Here is a 13,689-nt window from a genome sequence, read left to right as displayed (position 1 = left end):
CATCCTTCATTTCATAATGTTTCAAACGGTTTGATGGAAATGCCAAATTAAACGTGTCCCAGGCCCCTATCACACTTCTAGGAAATAAAACAAGTCTTCACTTCACAGTTGCGTATTCACAACCTCCCCTGGAACAAGTAAGCCAGTCAGCTAGTCACTGTATTTTTTCTTTTGCCATTTGGTTGGGTGAAATATTACAGTATGGTGAGGCCATGCAGGTGTCAGCATTGGTCACTGCTGACACATCAGCTGAATAGACAGCATGTGTGGCAGTTGGAACACAAAAATCACAGGGTATGAAAAGTTTTGAGGCTGTAGGAGAGAATCCCTTGATTATGGAACTCCCTACCCCCAATTGATTTATCTCCATCAAGACTAGAATATACATGCAGTTCATGACAACCCTTGCACATATCATTTTATATAAGCCCATGTAGTAGATGCTTCAATACTTTCTGACCCCAATTTGACCTATGGCCTACCTATGGTATTTGACCTATGACCGCTAGCCCAGAGCTAGTTGACCTTCAGTACTGTACCCCAATACCATTGATTGTAATTATTGGGTACCTGTATGCAGTACCAAGTCATATAATCAAATCAAGGAAAGTTTCCAAGAAAATCAAGTTGTGTAATAATGAAGCCAACTAGATTAAAATAATATACTTGATGATTGCATCTTTGAATTATAATTATGTATCACATACTAGCAATATACTCCAAACCATTTTGTATTTACAGATATTTCTGTATTTATAAAATATAATTTTGTGAATAACCTTCCACGTATTCTGAGCAAATTTGCATTCCTACTGCTCTTAACTTCTTTGGAATTAACACATCCTTTTCAACGTGTCGAAGGTGGTCTTTGTCAAGCTTTTCTGGTGGCGGTAAAACTGACATGCCGTAACTAACTCCGGTCCAGTACCTAATTATGCGTAAGAAGAAATTTCTGAAGGTGGTTAGAGTCAGAGATTTTGTGTTTCACAGCAGACATTCTGGACGATAAATTTGTTATTCTATAAAAGAAGATTTGTGACAGTGTTTTTGTAAGAAATATTGTAAACGAGTGGAATGTTAATGCGTAATTTATGTTGTTTGTCTCGCCACTTTGTGATAAATTTTGATAGAGAGGATTTGATTTCGTGGAGTAAACTAAACGTAGCTGCTCAAATTTCTGCGTCATTTTCAAGTTGTTATGGCCAGTGAGCGCGTGTGCCCCGTCTGTTACTTGCAGCAAGACAAAGAACCGTTCCAGTTTAGGGAATGCCGTCACCAGTTTTGTTGGTCGTGTGTTCGTTCCCATTGCGTTGTTAGACTAAAAGAGTTCCATGTTAGTGTACCGTGTTTGTACCCACACTGTTCAGCTCAGCTCACACCGACAGAGGTAAGCAGCTAACTCAATTTTGTACCCAATATCACCATCTGGATTCCATTTAGATACAGTCACTCGTAGGCGAGGAAGTATTCATGCAGTATTTAGAACAGACACTTCGACGGTGGCTTGCAAAAGAACAAGGGGCACGACTTTGTCCAGCTCCCGACTGTCCATATGCCGAACTTCTGCAGCATCCAAGATCAGCTTGTGAGATGAAGTTTGTCTGCCAACACCCAGACTGTGGCAAGATGTTTTGCTACAACTGTAAGAAACTATGGCACCCTGGCCAGGAATGTGCACCTAATTCTGAGGTAATAAGAATTTCCTGGCTGAAGACGTGCATAATGTGTGTGTCATAGGAAGGTGATACACCTTGTAAAGGAACCAAACCTTGTCCCCGCTGTGGCTGTTTTATCATGAAAGAAGAAGATGGTTCTTGTAACCATATGAAGTGTAGTTTTTGTGGGACTGACTTTTGTTGGTTGTGCTTGAGGGAAATTGGAGAATTTCATTATTTCAGGTTAGTGTGTTGTGAAAATAAGATTAATGTTTTGTTTAACTGTGCGTCTGTGTGTTGTAGTCCGTCTGGGTGTACTTTTTGGGGTGAGCGAACATGGTCTGTTCGTCGCCGGTGGATTGTCAGAGTCATAATCTGGACCATAGCTCCAGTAGTAATCTTACTTGTATCGTTACTTGCCTTCCCCGTGATCACTGTAGTGATTCCAGTAATGACTGGCTATCAGGTAATTAAACTGTTTGAATTTACTTAAATCATACCATTCACCTATATCAACTCTATTTTATAGTTGTATCAACGAAATTACAAGACTAAGTTACGAAAGTTTTTATCCACTTTGACTGGTATAGGGCTTACTTCTATCATATCACCATTTGTGGGTTTATTTGGGTCATTGTTGTTGATTCCACTTGGACTAATTTATGTCTATGGGATAATCCCCATTCATTTAATGTGGACATCAGATTGGCGGCATAAATTGGCTGCTCGTCTGACCAGGAATCGAAACAGGTCACCCACAACACCAGTATAATTTTGCTGTTGTAATTGTATTGAATGTATATGTATGTCTTATGTACTGAATTATATTTCTAAATAAATGGGTATTTTCATAGTTCTAAATACTTGGTTAGTTCTTGTCACATGTAACGTTACAAAAATTCACACAGATTAAGAAGGTATACAATATTTCAAGTTTTGGTGAACAGTTTTTATTAACAAGTGGAAAAGAAAGCTTAAAAAAATAAAATAAATATACATTTGTTTTCATGATAGATCTGGACAGTTCCGTGGTTTGATGACCCAGTGGGCTGAAGGGTTAGCCTTGTAAACGGCCAATAGCTGTGTTTCTGGATCAAGGCATCTTTCACCTACATAAATTGTTGGTTAAATTTTGTATAAAAGGTGACAGTAAAATCTTACCAATATTTCCGCCAACTTCATGTAAGAATTGTTCTTTTAATTTTTCTGCTGGTAAATCCACATGAGGTATATCTTCTGTTGGGACAACTACCCCAGTGAGATTTTGAGATGTTCGTCTACGAATGACATCTTCATTGAGAGAACTCTTTTTCTGAAACTTAGTCACTATGTCCCCAGCTGTCATACTGTCTGCTAGTCCAACTGCCATTGAAACTCGCATGAACAATGGTGCTCGGACTCGAATAATATTGGATGATGCATCATTATCCTATAAATGAGGAGATCACATTAGGCTTGATTTTAAAGTAGAGGGGAAACCTGATACCTCTTTTGTAATGTTTGAATGACTCTTTGTCCGTCTGTTCAACATTTTCTTTACATCTTTGATATTTTTTGCTTTCTTTGTGCCAGTCTCTGATTCATATAGATATCGTACCTGATTCACCATTTCTCCTGGAATCTGTAGGTTTTTAAATAAGTATCAATCAAACGAAACCATATCAATGAATTTTATATGTACTGATGTATATATATTATAGCCATGCAACACAACACAAATTACATGGCTCAGCTTATTAATTTTTCTAGACCATTCTGATAACTTCAAAATCTTAACAACAAAAAAAGTTATCAATATGTTTAGAAGGCTGTGTGAGTTACATTTATTGTGTGATTGTAAAGTTTTCACTTTAGTATGGCATGTAATTTTAACCCTTTAAAATACTATATTAGGATATGGTAAGGAAGCATCAAATTATCCTGTAACATCATGAAACCCTGGGATGTAGATTGGAATGACAGCTAGATGTAAACATACCATTTGTTAATGGAAAGCATTTTAAGGTAGATCTCTACTGTAAATCAAAAACATTTGCATTAAGTAAAATTGTTAGCTGACAAAATTGTACAAGCGAAGTGTGCATGTGTGTGATGTCCCCCCACCCACATGTGTGGTGCCAGTGCAGTGTATCCTGCAAATATGGAGCTATACAACCTTTAGATAGATGACTCCTTTGCACGGTAATAGTAGTTTAGCCATGTGAGGTGAAATCCACCAATTCAAACATCACTATATGGTCAACTTTAAGAATCATCACTAAACTAGAGAAACTTGACAATTTGTAAACAAGTTGAGGTTGTGCTACTTCTAAAAACCTGGTATCATGTAGCTAGTTGACATCATACAGCTAGCAAGCTGGAATTATACTGTTACTATAATAGGTTTTTGATTTGTAATAACACATACAGAATTATCAACTGAAAAGTTTTAGTAATTTCAGATTTCATACTTTATAAATATTTTGTAATTCTCTAATTATGCTGCTATGCATTGCTAAGAAAGCGTTATTCGGACAAACCATACAATATCAAGAGTTCATTGTATATTATATATATATAACACTTTGCGTGGGCAGATCAAAGGAATTTTTGGGTATACTTATCTGATATTAACCTGTGGTCAGGGCATTATCTGTATAATGCCCTGTGGTTAGGGCAACTATTTTCTAGCTCATGAGGTAGCAGTACCGCCCGATTTGTTTTATAAAAGCTCAGACTGAAATCGATTATGGGAATAAATTAATGCTCACGTGACCATTATCATGAGTCCACAAGAAGCACTCAGATGGAGGCGTTTCAGTATCCTTGCCATTCTACAAGTTGGGAAACAGTACTTGAAGGTGAGAAATAGTCTTATTGTGCATACACAAGCGTTCCGGCACGTTTTCAAATAGGGACCATACCCACATTACAGATAACACGAGTTAACCATGCTACAATGAAACTTACCCCTTTAGGCCTTTAGTATATGTTGTAATTAGTCTTTAAGCAACTTGATAGTATTAAAACACTTGTAAATTCCCTGCAATTTGCAAAAACTCTACTTTTCTGTGATATCTTTAGGATTCCTCTGTTTATTATAACAATGTAGTTGCAACGTTACCTGCTGCCTAGCCACAATCGAATCTTTCAGGCATGTATATAAAATGAATCCAGTGGTTTCATTCGTATTGGCATGGGTGGTTTAATCACCTGGCAGGCTATTAGCCTGCAATAGAAGTGTTACATAATAGTTGTATCATGGGCAACAGGCACTTGTGGTCTACCTGATATGTCCACCCTCAAGCCTGCGGCCCTCATGCTTTGGATGGACATATCAGGCAGACCACGAGTACCCATGTTACAACTATAAAATATATACACTGAAGAGTGTATCCTACTCTCATATTCCCCTGTAGAAGGGCGTATCGTGAAGTTATGACAGGGTGTCGTGGTCTGTGACATACACACAACCATAAAAGTGCAAGAATCATTAGTACCATTCCACACTTGCGATGTTCAGAATAGTCATAATTAGGGCTCAAACGAATATTCGAATACCATTTCTGGTATTCGAATATTCGTTTCAAAGGAAATATATAACATCACTGGTAGAGTACATGGAAATTCGTGATCCTACATAAGCATATCTATGACATAAGTGATCAAATCATGTTGATTCTGAATTGTATTAAAGAGACATCTTGTACAGCCGCAGGATTATTAATATCTCATCCATATCAATGTTGAAAAAGAATATTCGAATATTCGGTAGTTGTGAATAAAGAATATTCGAATAGTAAAAACCACTATTTGTTTGAGCCCTAGTCATAATCATGAATGGCCTAACAAGAAATGCCTACGAAGCAGTCTGAACCCATAAAGGTAGTTTGGTGAGAAATGCTTAGAGATGGAGTTAACTTGGTTGCTAGCAACGTTGTTAGGCATGCTTTCAATCAATATTATGTCAACTAATGACATCATTAATTATACAAAGAAAAATGGGCAAACTTGGAAATGTTACATTATAACTTCATGATACACCCTTCTACAGCGGTAAATGAGAGTAAGATACTTTACTCAGTATATATACATATATATTATGAACTCTTGATAATATGCATAGAAGCATCTTCTCAACTGTTTTTTATGCTTTATGTATTGTGTTTTTCTCTGCAAATTCTCTTGACAAAGCCTCAAGGCTGCTGTTCATTTTCGTTTGTGTATGTAAGGGACATGCTCCCTTTCAAGTCAGAGATATGCTTTTCTGATGTCTACTACAGTGCTTTTCAGTCATAAATGCATGAAAAGCCCAATGGGAAAGCTGCTCACAAAGTTTTAGAGTCACCACACCTGTATTTAATCTGGAAATGAAACCACCTTCGAGCCAACTGTGGAGTGTTCTAATAAATTGACACATACATAATATTCAGATACGGTGGACAAACATTATTGTGGGCATTAAATAGAACTCACAGTCCATAGCAAGTTATGGTATTTAATCAGCAGTTTAGTGAGGTGAGATGTCCTTGCCGCCTGTGATACATCTTCCAAACTGAGCTTTGTTGCTGCTTTCGATAATGTGAAAAACAAATTTGGTGCCATAACCATGGCAACATTATTTAAGTCCATCTTATTAGCACCAGAGTTTGATACCAAATCACAGAATTGTAGTAGACGCTAAGTAAACAAAAAGATAATGATGTAAAAGGTGAAGCCATTTTGAATACAAAACGTTACCAGGGTGTACCATAAAGACATCATTAAACAGTTATTAGGTTAAGTGGTCTGTATTTGCTAGAACATGTTAATTCTTAGATGTGCTGATGCTGACCGCACACATACAAAATGTTTGACAGACACACAGATAGACAAATATAGTTGCTAACTTTTAGAACAGCTTGATGTACATCAGGTAGTAGTAGAATTAATAAGTTTAACACACGCACTTGTTCTTTGATGTCCTTCACACCTAAAGATGGCAGCACACAAGTTTAGTGAAATTAAATATGCTACACCATTGTGTGGGTGTGTGTGTGTGTGTGCGTGCACAATAATGCACAAAGGCAAACCTTTGGCCACTGTGCTAGTACAGTTATGCCTACCCAGTGAACCAGTACTAGGACTTGTGCCCAGTTAATACCAGGTACCCATTGATGTTTCAGCTCTACTTCCCCAGTTAACACCAGGACACCATTTAAACAGCTGTGTAGACTGGAGCAATGTGAGAAAAGTTTCTTGATCAAGGAAAGAAACAAGGGCATAAATGGGTATCAAACCCGGAACCTTTCGATTACCAGGCTGGTGTTCCTATGCTGCCTGACACATGCATGCGCGCGCGCACACACACACACGCGCACACACACACACATGCGTACACACACACGCGTGCGCCCACACACACACACGCGCGCACACACACACATACACAGCACTTACTATTAATAGCATCAAATGAGGGTAGATACTGTCTGGTAAGCAGTGGTATGGGTAGTTGCCTTATCAGATAAAGAGTAACATTTAGCACATAGTTAACACACTAGTTATGGTACCTTAAGAATTGTTTTAAAATTGATGAGACATCTGTTGGCTTCCGGTCATCCCATGAGAACTGACCCAGAGCAAAACTTGATTCAATTTCTTCTATCATAATCTATAGTGAAACAAGCATAATGGCACATATGTATAGCACTAAGAACTGTTGCAAGACCTTAAAGTGAAAGAGTTAGTAGGTACTGAGGTGGAACTATGAGTATGCATTTGCAAAAAGAAGAAAAAAATTTTAGTAGTTATCAATAACTAAATTTTGTAAGTTGAAACTTGTGACCCTAAAAGTGAATGAAGTTTAGTATGTACATGATGTTCAGTGCCACAAACAGGGAGATTAACAACAAAGCTTCTGAATCTGGAAAGAGATATTTCAAGGAATACTCCAGTCACATATAGTAGTTAGCTTCATTTAATAGCCACGGCTAAAATGTTGCTTATGTCTGGACCATAAATCAATACAATATGGTATCTACACATTTTGTGCATTGTTGCGTTCAACAAGTATTAACTTAAGTGCAAAATTAGGCACAGGTCTTGAAAATGCTATCAAGAGAAATTTTGAGAGTAGGTATTAACTTGCAATTCTGTCTACATCAAAGGGGGAACAATATTTTATTTTATCATTTTTAGGAATTTTTTTAGCATGACGTCAGGAGTTTATAATATTATAGGATGAGCTCTTGATGACGTATACTTCTTTTATTTTAATGTAACACATCTCTCTGAAAGAGCTCAAGTCTCTATACAATGGTTAGCATACAGGCCATAAACAAATTGCAACTCTATCAACATCTCAGCATACTGCTAGAGCAAATCATAATGGGAGAATGTAGATGCACACCCAGCAAACATTTTTGTCAGCAAAAAGTAAACTAAATTTTACAAGATTCTATACATATGGTCATAATTCAAATAAAATTTTACTTTGCTCCAAACTGTTGAATATACAAGATTGTGCTACTACTCAAATGGACATGCCCGCCCCATAGGGATCCCATTTCTGGGAAAACTGATCCATCCTGCTTTTTGTTTATTATGTAATTGTGCAAACTGTTTTTTGTGTAAAGATATTATGACATGATTTAGCAATTCGGCCATGAGTATGACCATTAATGAGTTAATTGTGATCCGCTGAGCAAAAACTGGCCAATTTTGCATTCCTCAAATTCCATTTTATTGCTTCTCTGTTATCTATAGTAACAAAGGAGTGAACAGCAAAAGTCTCAACCTATTGCGATGAATAGTCTTGGAGTTATTGTGATAGACAGTTGAAACAGGAATAAACTTGATTTATACAGTAACAATACAACAAAGAAAATACAGGCGCTTATTTAATCAATCACAACTCATGACTGAAACAAGCTGCGAAGACAGGATTTGGCTCAATCTATTCACCATGAACTGGCACATCAATCAAGGTATGGTGTTTTCTGTGTACGTATCCGTGTAAACAAAGAAGAAGGCCATTTCAACAATTAAATGATGACTGTAAACTTTATTTCTACCGCATCGTAAATAAGTGCCCATAACTTACATGCCATACACTGTACGAACACGAAACAAAGATTTTCTTACTCCCACTGAACAGGAGAATCTGGTGGTATATAGGTTTCATTGATTTGAGCTTTGTTTCAGTACATAACAAAATAGAATTTTGCGAAAACGGCCGGTTTTCATTCAGTGGGTCACAATTAATTATAGTATAGAGTAGTCTTGATATCAGGAGCCTAATATCTCATATAGTAATATAGCAAGACTTATAATAACAGATAACAATTAATAGTTACATATTAACACCTCCATTGCTTGGATAGCATACATAGAGTATCGCCTACCTTTATACGATGGGCGTTGCCTGGCACCCGGAGAATTCCCTCCAATTTGAGACCATGATTCTCCAAGTAAGTACAAATCTCGTCCACAAATAAAGGACAAACCAAGTTGGCATTGGGGAGCCTCAGCTGGTCCCTTTCCAACAGGTTTTCCAAGGGAACTCCAAACACACCAGTTTCTACAGTGAACGACAACAACATGACAATAAATGAAGTGCTAAGATGTACACTTCACATACTTTTGGCTAAAAATAAAACACAGTTAGGAAGGGAGGAAACTATATTTGAATTCATTCATATCAGAGGAGCCAACAAAAAGCTATGCAAAACCTGATGAAAGGCTGGCTGGTCATAAAAGTTTTAAAAGACTAATTTGTAGCACACAAGAGCTACCATAGTTACTGACTAACCTTTGATAGTCTTTAATTTAGGCACCCTAGGCACTCTCACTAAGATAGTATGGAAATCAAATGTGGCAGTGAGCTCTATCAAGGCAATGCAACGAATTTTGTCCATGTCTTGTGAAGATAAGTCACCAATTCTTGTAATTCCCATCAAGTCCTTAGCAACTGTGAAGTTCTGAGAACGGAGCAAAAAAAATAAATAAACAGAAAGCAATTCCATTGCACTCACTGGTAAGGGAGCTGATGTATCTATCTTGACGCGATGATCTGGGGAAGCAGGCGGGCTGCCAACTGCCTAAAGGCATTGTTATTTCACAAAATTAACAACATACACTTTCATTAAAAGCAATAACACAACAAGCAATGCCTGACAAAATAAAGTCACTATGACAGTAACATAGTGCTCGCAAAGAAGTAAATTTTAACTAGCCACACAACTTTCAGCAATGCTCAATGTTAGCCAATAAATAGTGAGTTAAGTACAGTGGAACCTCTCTATAACGAACACTTTAGGACCAGAAATTTTTGGTTGTAATATAGAGGTTTTCCTCTTTTAGAGGTAAAAATGTATGGAGTTGGACCTGTTAAGACCAAATCCTTTGTCCTTAGTACAGAGGTTTCCTTAATTCAGGGAGTCCTTTAAGAAAGGTTCCACTGTGTTGAGGGAAAGTCTGGCAGTACTGTAGCAAGATGATGATGTGCAAATTAAAAATTAGGCAGAAGATTTTCGTAGACTCTTGAATTAATTCCAGAGTAATGTAATGTAAGATATTGAGGAACATAAAGTGACAGTTTCAACAATCTTGTTTGAATTTGTCAATTTTATTACAGCACTTGTAACAGTAACTGAACATGTAGCAAACAGTAGAGTGAAGCCTTCTCTAAAGTTGATCACAGGCAAATTGTACCACTACAAGCAAGCACACACACACACATAACAAACATGCACTACACATACATAGGTGAAACCCGATATGACTGAATTTTCAAATTCTTTATTTATAGCCAAGTGTATATACTCTGGTTATGTTTCAGCCTCACATGCCAAAAACTTCTGGAGTTACAGCCCTGCAAAGTAGCAACAACAGAGAGATTGATTTGTACAGGAAGTATAGGAAAATAAATTACAGATGCTTACAAAACGATTGTAACTTACAAACGAAATGATACACACAGTTGTAACTTGCACCACTGTGTTTGCCATCACGAATAAGGGAAACACTACTTGGTAAGTCTTTCCTTGCATCACCTTTCTTCACTACATTCAAAGATGAAATCAGTGAAGAAAGATGGATTGTGTACTATATAGATCACTTTGATGCAATGAAAACAAATGCCATTCTACTGCAATGAAACAAAAGATTTTCAAACTCCTCTTGAGTAGGCAATATAAGATGTTGGCCAGATTTTTACTGTTAGACCCTTTCTTCATAAAGAACAAAGTGCTTAAAAACATATTTTACCCATTAAAATCAATACTCTATACTGTCTTGTGTTTTATGTCAGATCCAGTCATATATATACATACGTGTCTGCACATTACACACACAACACAACACACACTTTCTATCTGGTAAGCCATGGGACACTAATTATGAGCCTTTTATTTAGGTCACATATATATGCACATGAACGCGCGCACGCACACACACACACACACACACACACACACACACACACACACAAACATGTGCATACACTGATTAATGTTAAGGTGAGGCCACTCATCATAGTAACTACTACAAACTACACTACAAAATATGACAGAAGCCTTGCAAGCCATCAAAGAAGCTGGCCAAGTTTAATTGACACCTGAGGATTCCTTAATCTCCATAAGGCTATGTCATTTCACCCCACAAACTGTATTAGACTACTGGGACTACTAACCAGTTGCACATCTTCATCCTCATGAGTGGCACCATTTTGTGTCTGGTGATCCTGGCCTTGGGATGGTGTAACTGGATCAAGAAATCCTGGGACTGGCTTGATAGGACTTATGTTGTTCTGTTATTGACAGAGAAAGGTAAATCAAGAATCTCCATGTGCATGAAAATAGAAGCCAATTGTGAAAGAATAATATAAATAAACTAGCAATGCACATGCCTAAGGCAAGCCATGCTAATTTTGATATGCCAACCATATGATAGTGTCAAACTCTTCTTCAAGTTACTATTTATTTCACTGACATAATGAAATCCAATACACCCCAACAATAACAAATTCCAGTATTGTTGATAAATGATAGTATACGATACTCACTCCTAATTGATTGGTGGGAGACATTGGAGAGCTGCTAAACACCTCTCGGACATCAGTCCGTGTAGTCTGTTCCATTCTCCGTCTCATTGTCGCTGTCAGTGTGTTCACTCGTGTTCTGACAGCTTCAAATTGTCGAGCAGTTAGTGTCATTGTCTCAGATGTTAACACAGAAGGGTCGACTGCCATCTTGCCTGCCAAAGAATCATTTTACTAGCCATAAGCTATACCGTGCATGAACCAAACATACTTTCTATTTGTGAAACGAGCGATCCCAATCCAATTCTCTTTAGCCATTCTGCTTCAGCATCCCCTTCTGTAACAAGAAGTTAGCTAATGACATGCTCCTGCAGTGTGTAAGTAGCTTACCTTCTTCCTTAACACTCTCTTCAAGACTTTCTTCGTCTTCACTACACCGACAAGATGAGTCACGTCCTATCTTGTTTATTTCGCGTATTTCTTCCAAATATGGCTCATATGCTTCATGGTTTGAAGACGATGACTGAAAACAAGTGACAATAAACCCAGTTGTGAAGTGAAACACTTAAACATACACTATTAACAGGCTACCCGCCCTGATGTTATGGCGCATCAAAGACCCCCGACCCCATTGTGTGGGAGAATCGTTACGCACAACAACTTACACTAGATGTGATCCCGTTTTCAGCTGACTTTACTGGTTTTTGGTGAGAGAGCGAGTCCGCTGTTCTTCGTGCGTCCTTCGGAAGCGACATATTCTTTTTAGATCGAGATTTCACTATTAGATTGATCACGTGATAATATTAAAATTAGATGACGTATGTAAACAGCTATAAAGTTTCCATAAATCTACCGATTTGGCACGTTAACCATATCAGATTACCTGGAATAATGAACGCTGCGAATATTGCGGAATTGATTGTTCTTCCCATCACTTCTATCCTCTACGTGGTGCAGCTATTTCTTAATTACTGGTCGTCGTCAGCGTCGGAGAGCCAGCGTGAAGATCTCGGGTTCAATTCTTCAATTGGGGACATTTCCGATGTATACAAGTTGGACATCACCCCTTCTGGCTGGACATTCTCTATATGGGGAGTGATATACGTATGGCAGGCGTTGTGGCTGATCTACGGATGGAGTTTTGTATTCAGACCGAATGCTACTAAAACGGTCCCTTTGTTGACGTACGTCCTATTCAGTATATCGTGCTTGCTGAATATTGGCTGGTTGTATTCGTTCTCCAACTATGAAGTGTCTGTATCATTTGCCGTGCTGTTAGTGCTGTCACTGATCCTGTATGGAGCAACTGGCGGGGCTTTGGTAACATACTATTACAAGATTAAACACCTACAGCGAAGGCAGAGAGTGGACCTCATCCTCACCCCAATTCTGTTACACAATGGACTAGCAGTATATGCTACTTGGACAACTGTGGCTACTCTACTGAATATGGGCATTATTATGCAGTATACTGGGGGAAACAGGCAGGATGCAGCTACCGTAGGAATTGTGGTACTGAGTATTCTAATGCTGGAAGAGATATTGTGGTTCTTATTGGAGAATACAGTGTTGGATCGTTACACAAGATATGTTTACACTATTTACCCAGTGTTGATTTGGGCACTGAGTGGCATCATTACTAATAATATTGACAATGATGATCATAAAGAGACCAATGCAATTGCTGTAGGTGCCCTAGTGTTGTCGGGCCTACTGCTGCTTTTACGACTTGTAATTGTTGCCGTTAGTCACTTCTTCCGCAGGATAGAGTACCCCGATTGGGAATACCGTTCTGTTTAAACCAAAGAGACATACTACAGAGCTGAGTTACTGTATAAAGCCCCTTAGGTTACTGTATTTCAGTGGTTATGTAACATTATTACCATGTATGTTGTAATACATGACCACATGCTTGTTTTGTATAATTATTATTATATGAATAAATCGAGTTGACATGTGTAGTTGAAATAACCAGCACATAACAGTGCTCATAAGCTTAGGGAACTACTAGGTTGGCACAGCAATCTAATCATA

General features: G+C 38.0%; 3 protein-coding genes across 5 annotated transcripts; 2 read left to right on the top strand and 1 right to left on the bottom strand.

Moving 5' to 3' along the window:
- The first annotated feature begins 878 nt into the window (after nt 1-878).
- LOC136249702 (E3 ubiquitin-protein ligase RNF19A-like) lies at nt 879-2,516 on the top strand. Of its 2 annotated transcripts, XM_066041794.1 has the most exons (6): nt 879-1,049; nt 1,131-1,387; nt 1,441-1,689; nt 1,738-1,898; nt 1,959-2,121; nt 2,185-2,516. In XM_066041794.1, the coding sequence occupies exons 2-6, from the start codon at nt 1,199-1,201 to the stop codon at nt 2,425-2,427; spliced, it is 1,005 nt and encodes a 334-aa protein (XP_065897866.1). In that variant the 5' UTR covers nt 879-1,049; nt 1,131-1,198; the 3' UTR covers nt 2,428-2,516. The 2 variants fall into 2 exon arrangements, with proteins under 2 accessions (XP_065897866.1, XP_065897865.1); XM_066041793.1 differs by having other exon boundaries at nt 880-1,387.
- Nucleotides 2,499-12,477, bottom strand: LOC136249697 (rho GTPase-activating protein 18-like). Of its 2 annotated transcripts, XM_066041785.1 has the most exons (15): nt 12,321-12,477; nt 12,046-12,178; nt 11,927-11,992; nt 11,680-11,870; nt 11,308-11,424; nt 9,650-9,715; nt 9,427-9,595; nt 9,020-9,195; nt 7,187-7,287; nt 7,074-7,132; nt 6,524-6,606; nt 6,111-6,314; nt 3,142-3,276; nt 2,817-3,084; nt 2,499-2,764 (listed from the first exon to the last, which is right to left on the bottom strand). In XM_066041785.1, exons 1-15 carry the CDS (start codon nt 12,408-12,410, stop codon nt 2,661-2,663), a joined length of 1,962 nt encoding a protein of 653 aa, XP_065897857.1. In that variant the 5' UTR covers nt 12,411-12,477; the 3' UTR covers nt 2,499-2,660. The 2 variants fall into 2 exon arrangements, with proteins under 2 accessions (XP_065897857.1, XP_065897858.1); XM_066041786.1 differs by lacking the exon at nt 11,308-11,424.
- On the top strand, nt 12,468-13,608 carry LOC136249705 (uncharacterized). Its single transcript, XM_066041797.1, has one exon. The coding sequence runs from the start codon at nt 12,469-12,471 to the stop codon at nt 13,453-13,455; it is 987 nt and encodes a 328-aa protein (XP_065897869.1). The 5' UTR covers nt 12,468; the 3' UTR covers nt 13,456-13,608.
- The last annotated feature ends 81 nt before the right edge of the window (nt 13,609-13,689 follow it).

Source organism: Dysidea avara, chromosome 3, assembly GCF_963678975.1.
Source record: "Dysidea avara chromosome 3, odDysAvar1.4, whole genome shotgun sequence".
Lineage (NCBI taxonomy): Eukaryota > Metazoa > Porifera > Demospongiae > Dictyoceratida > Dysideidae > Dysidea > Dysidea avara.
This window is presented reverse-complemented; position numbering and strand designations above follow the sequence as displayed.

Coding starts and splice junctions, on each gene's coding strand:
- LOC136249702 (XM_066041794.1), top strand. CDS start 1,199: ATGGCCAGTGAGCGCGTGTGCCCCGTCTGTTACTTGCAGCAAGACAAA. Junction 1,690..1,737: donor AATGTGCACCTAATTCTGAG/GTAATAAGAATT, acceptor TGTGTGTCATAG/GAAGGTGATACACCTTGTAA. Junction 2,122..2,184: donor CAGTAATGACTGGCTATCAG/GTAATTAAACTG, acceptor TCTATTTTATAG/TTGTATCAACGAAATTACAA.
- LOC136249697 (XM_066041785.1), bottom strand. CDS start 12,410: ATGTCGCTTCCGAAGGACGCACGAAGAACAGCGGACTCGCTCTCTCAC. Junction 9,716..11,307: donor AGGATGAAGATGTGCAACTG/GTTAGTAGTCCC, acceptor CAATGCCTTTAG/GCAGTTGGCAGCCCGCCTGC. Junction 7,133..7,186: donor ATTTTAAAACAATTCTTAAG/GTACCATAACTA, acceptor TTATCTGATAAG/GCAACTACCCATACCACTGC.
- LOC136249705 (XM_066041797.1), top strand. CDS start 12,469: ATGACGTATGTAAACAGCTATAAAGTTTCCATAAATCTACCGATTTGG.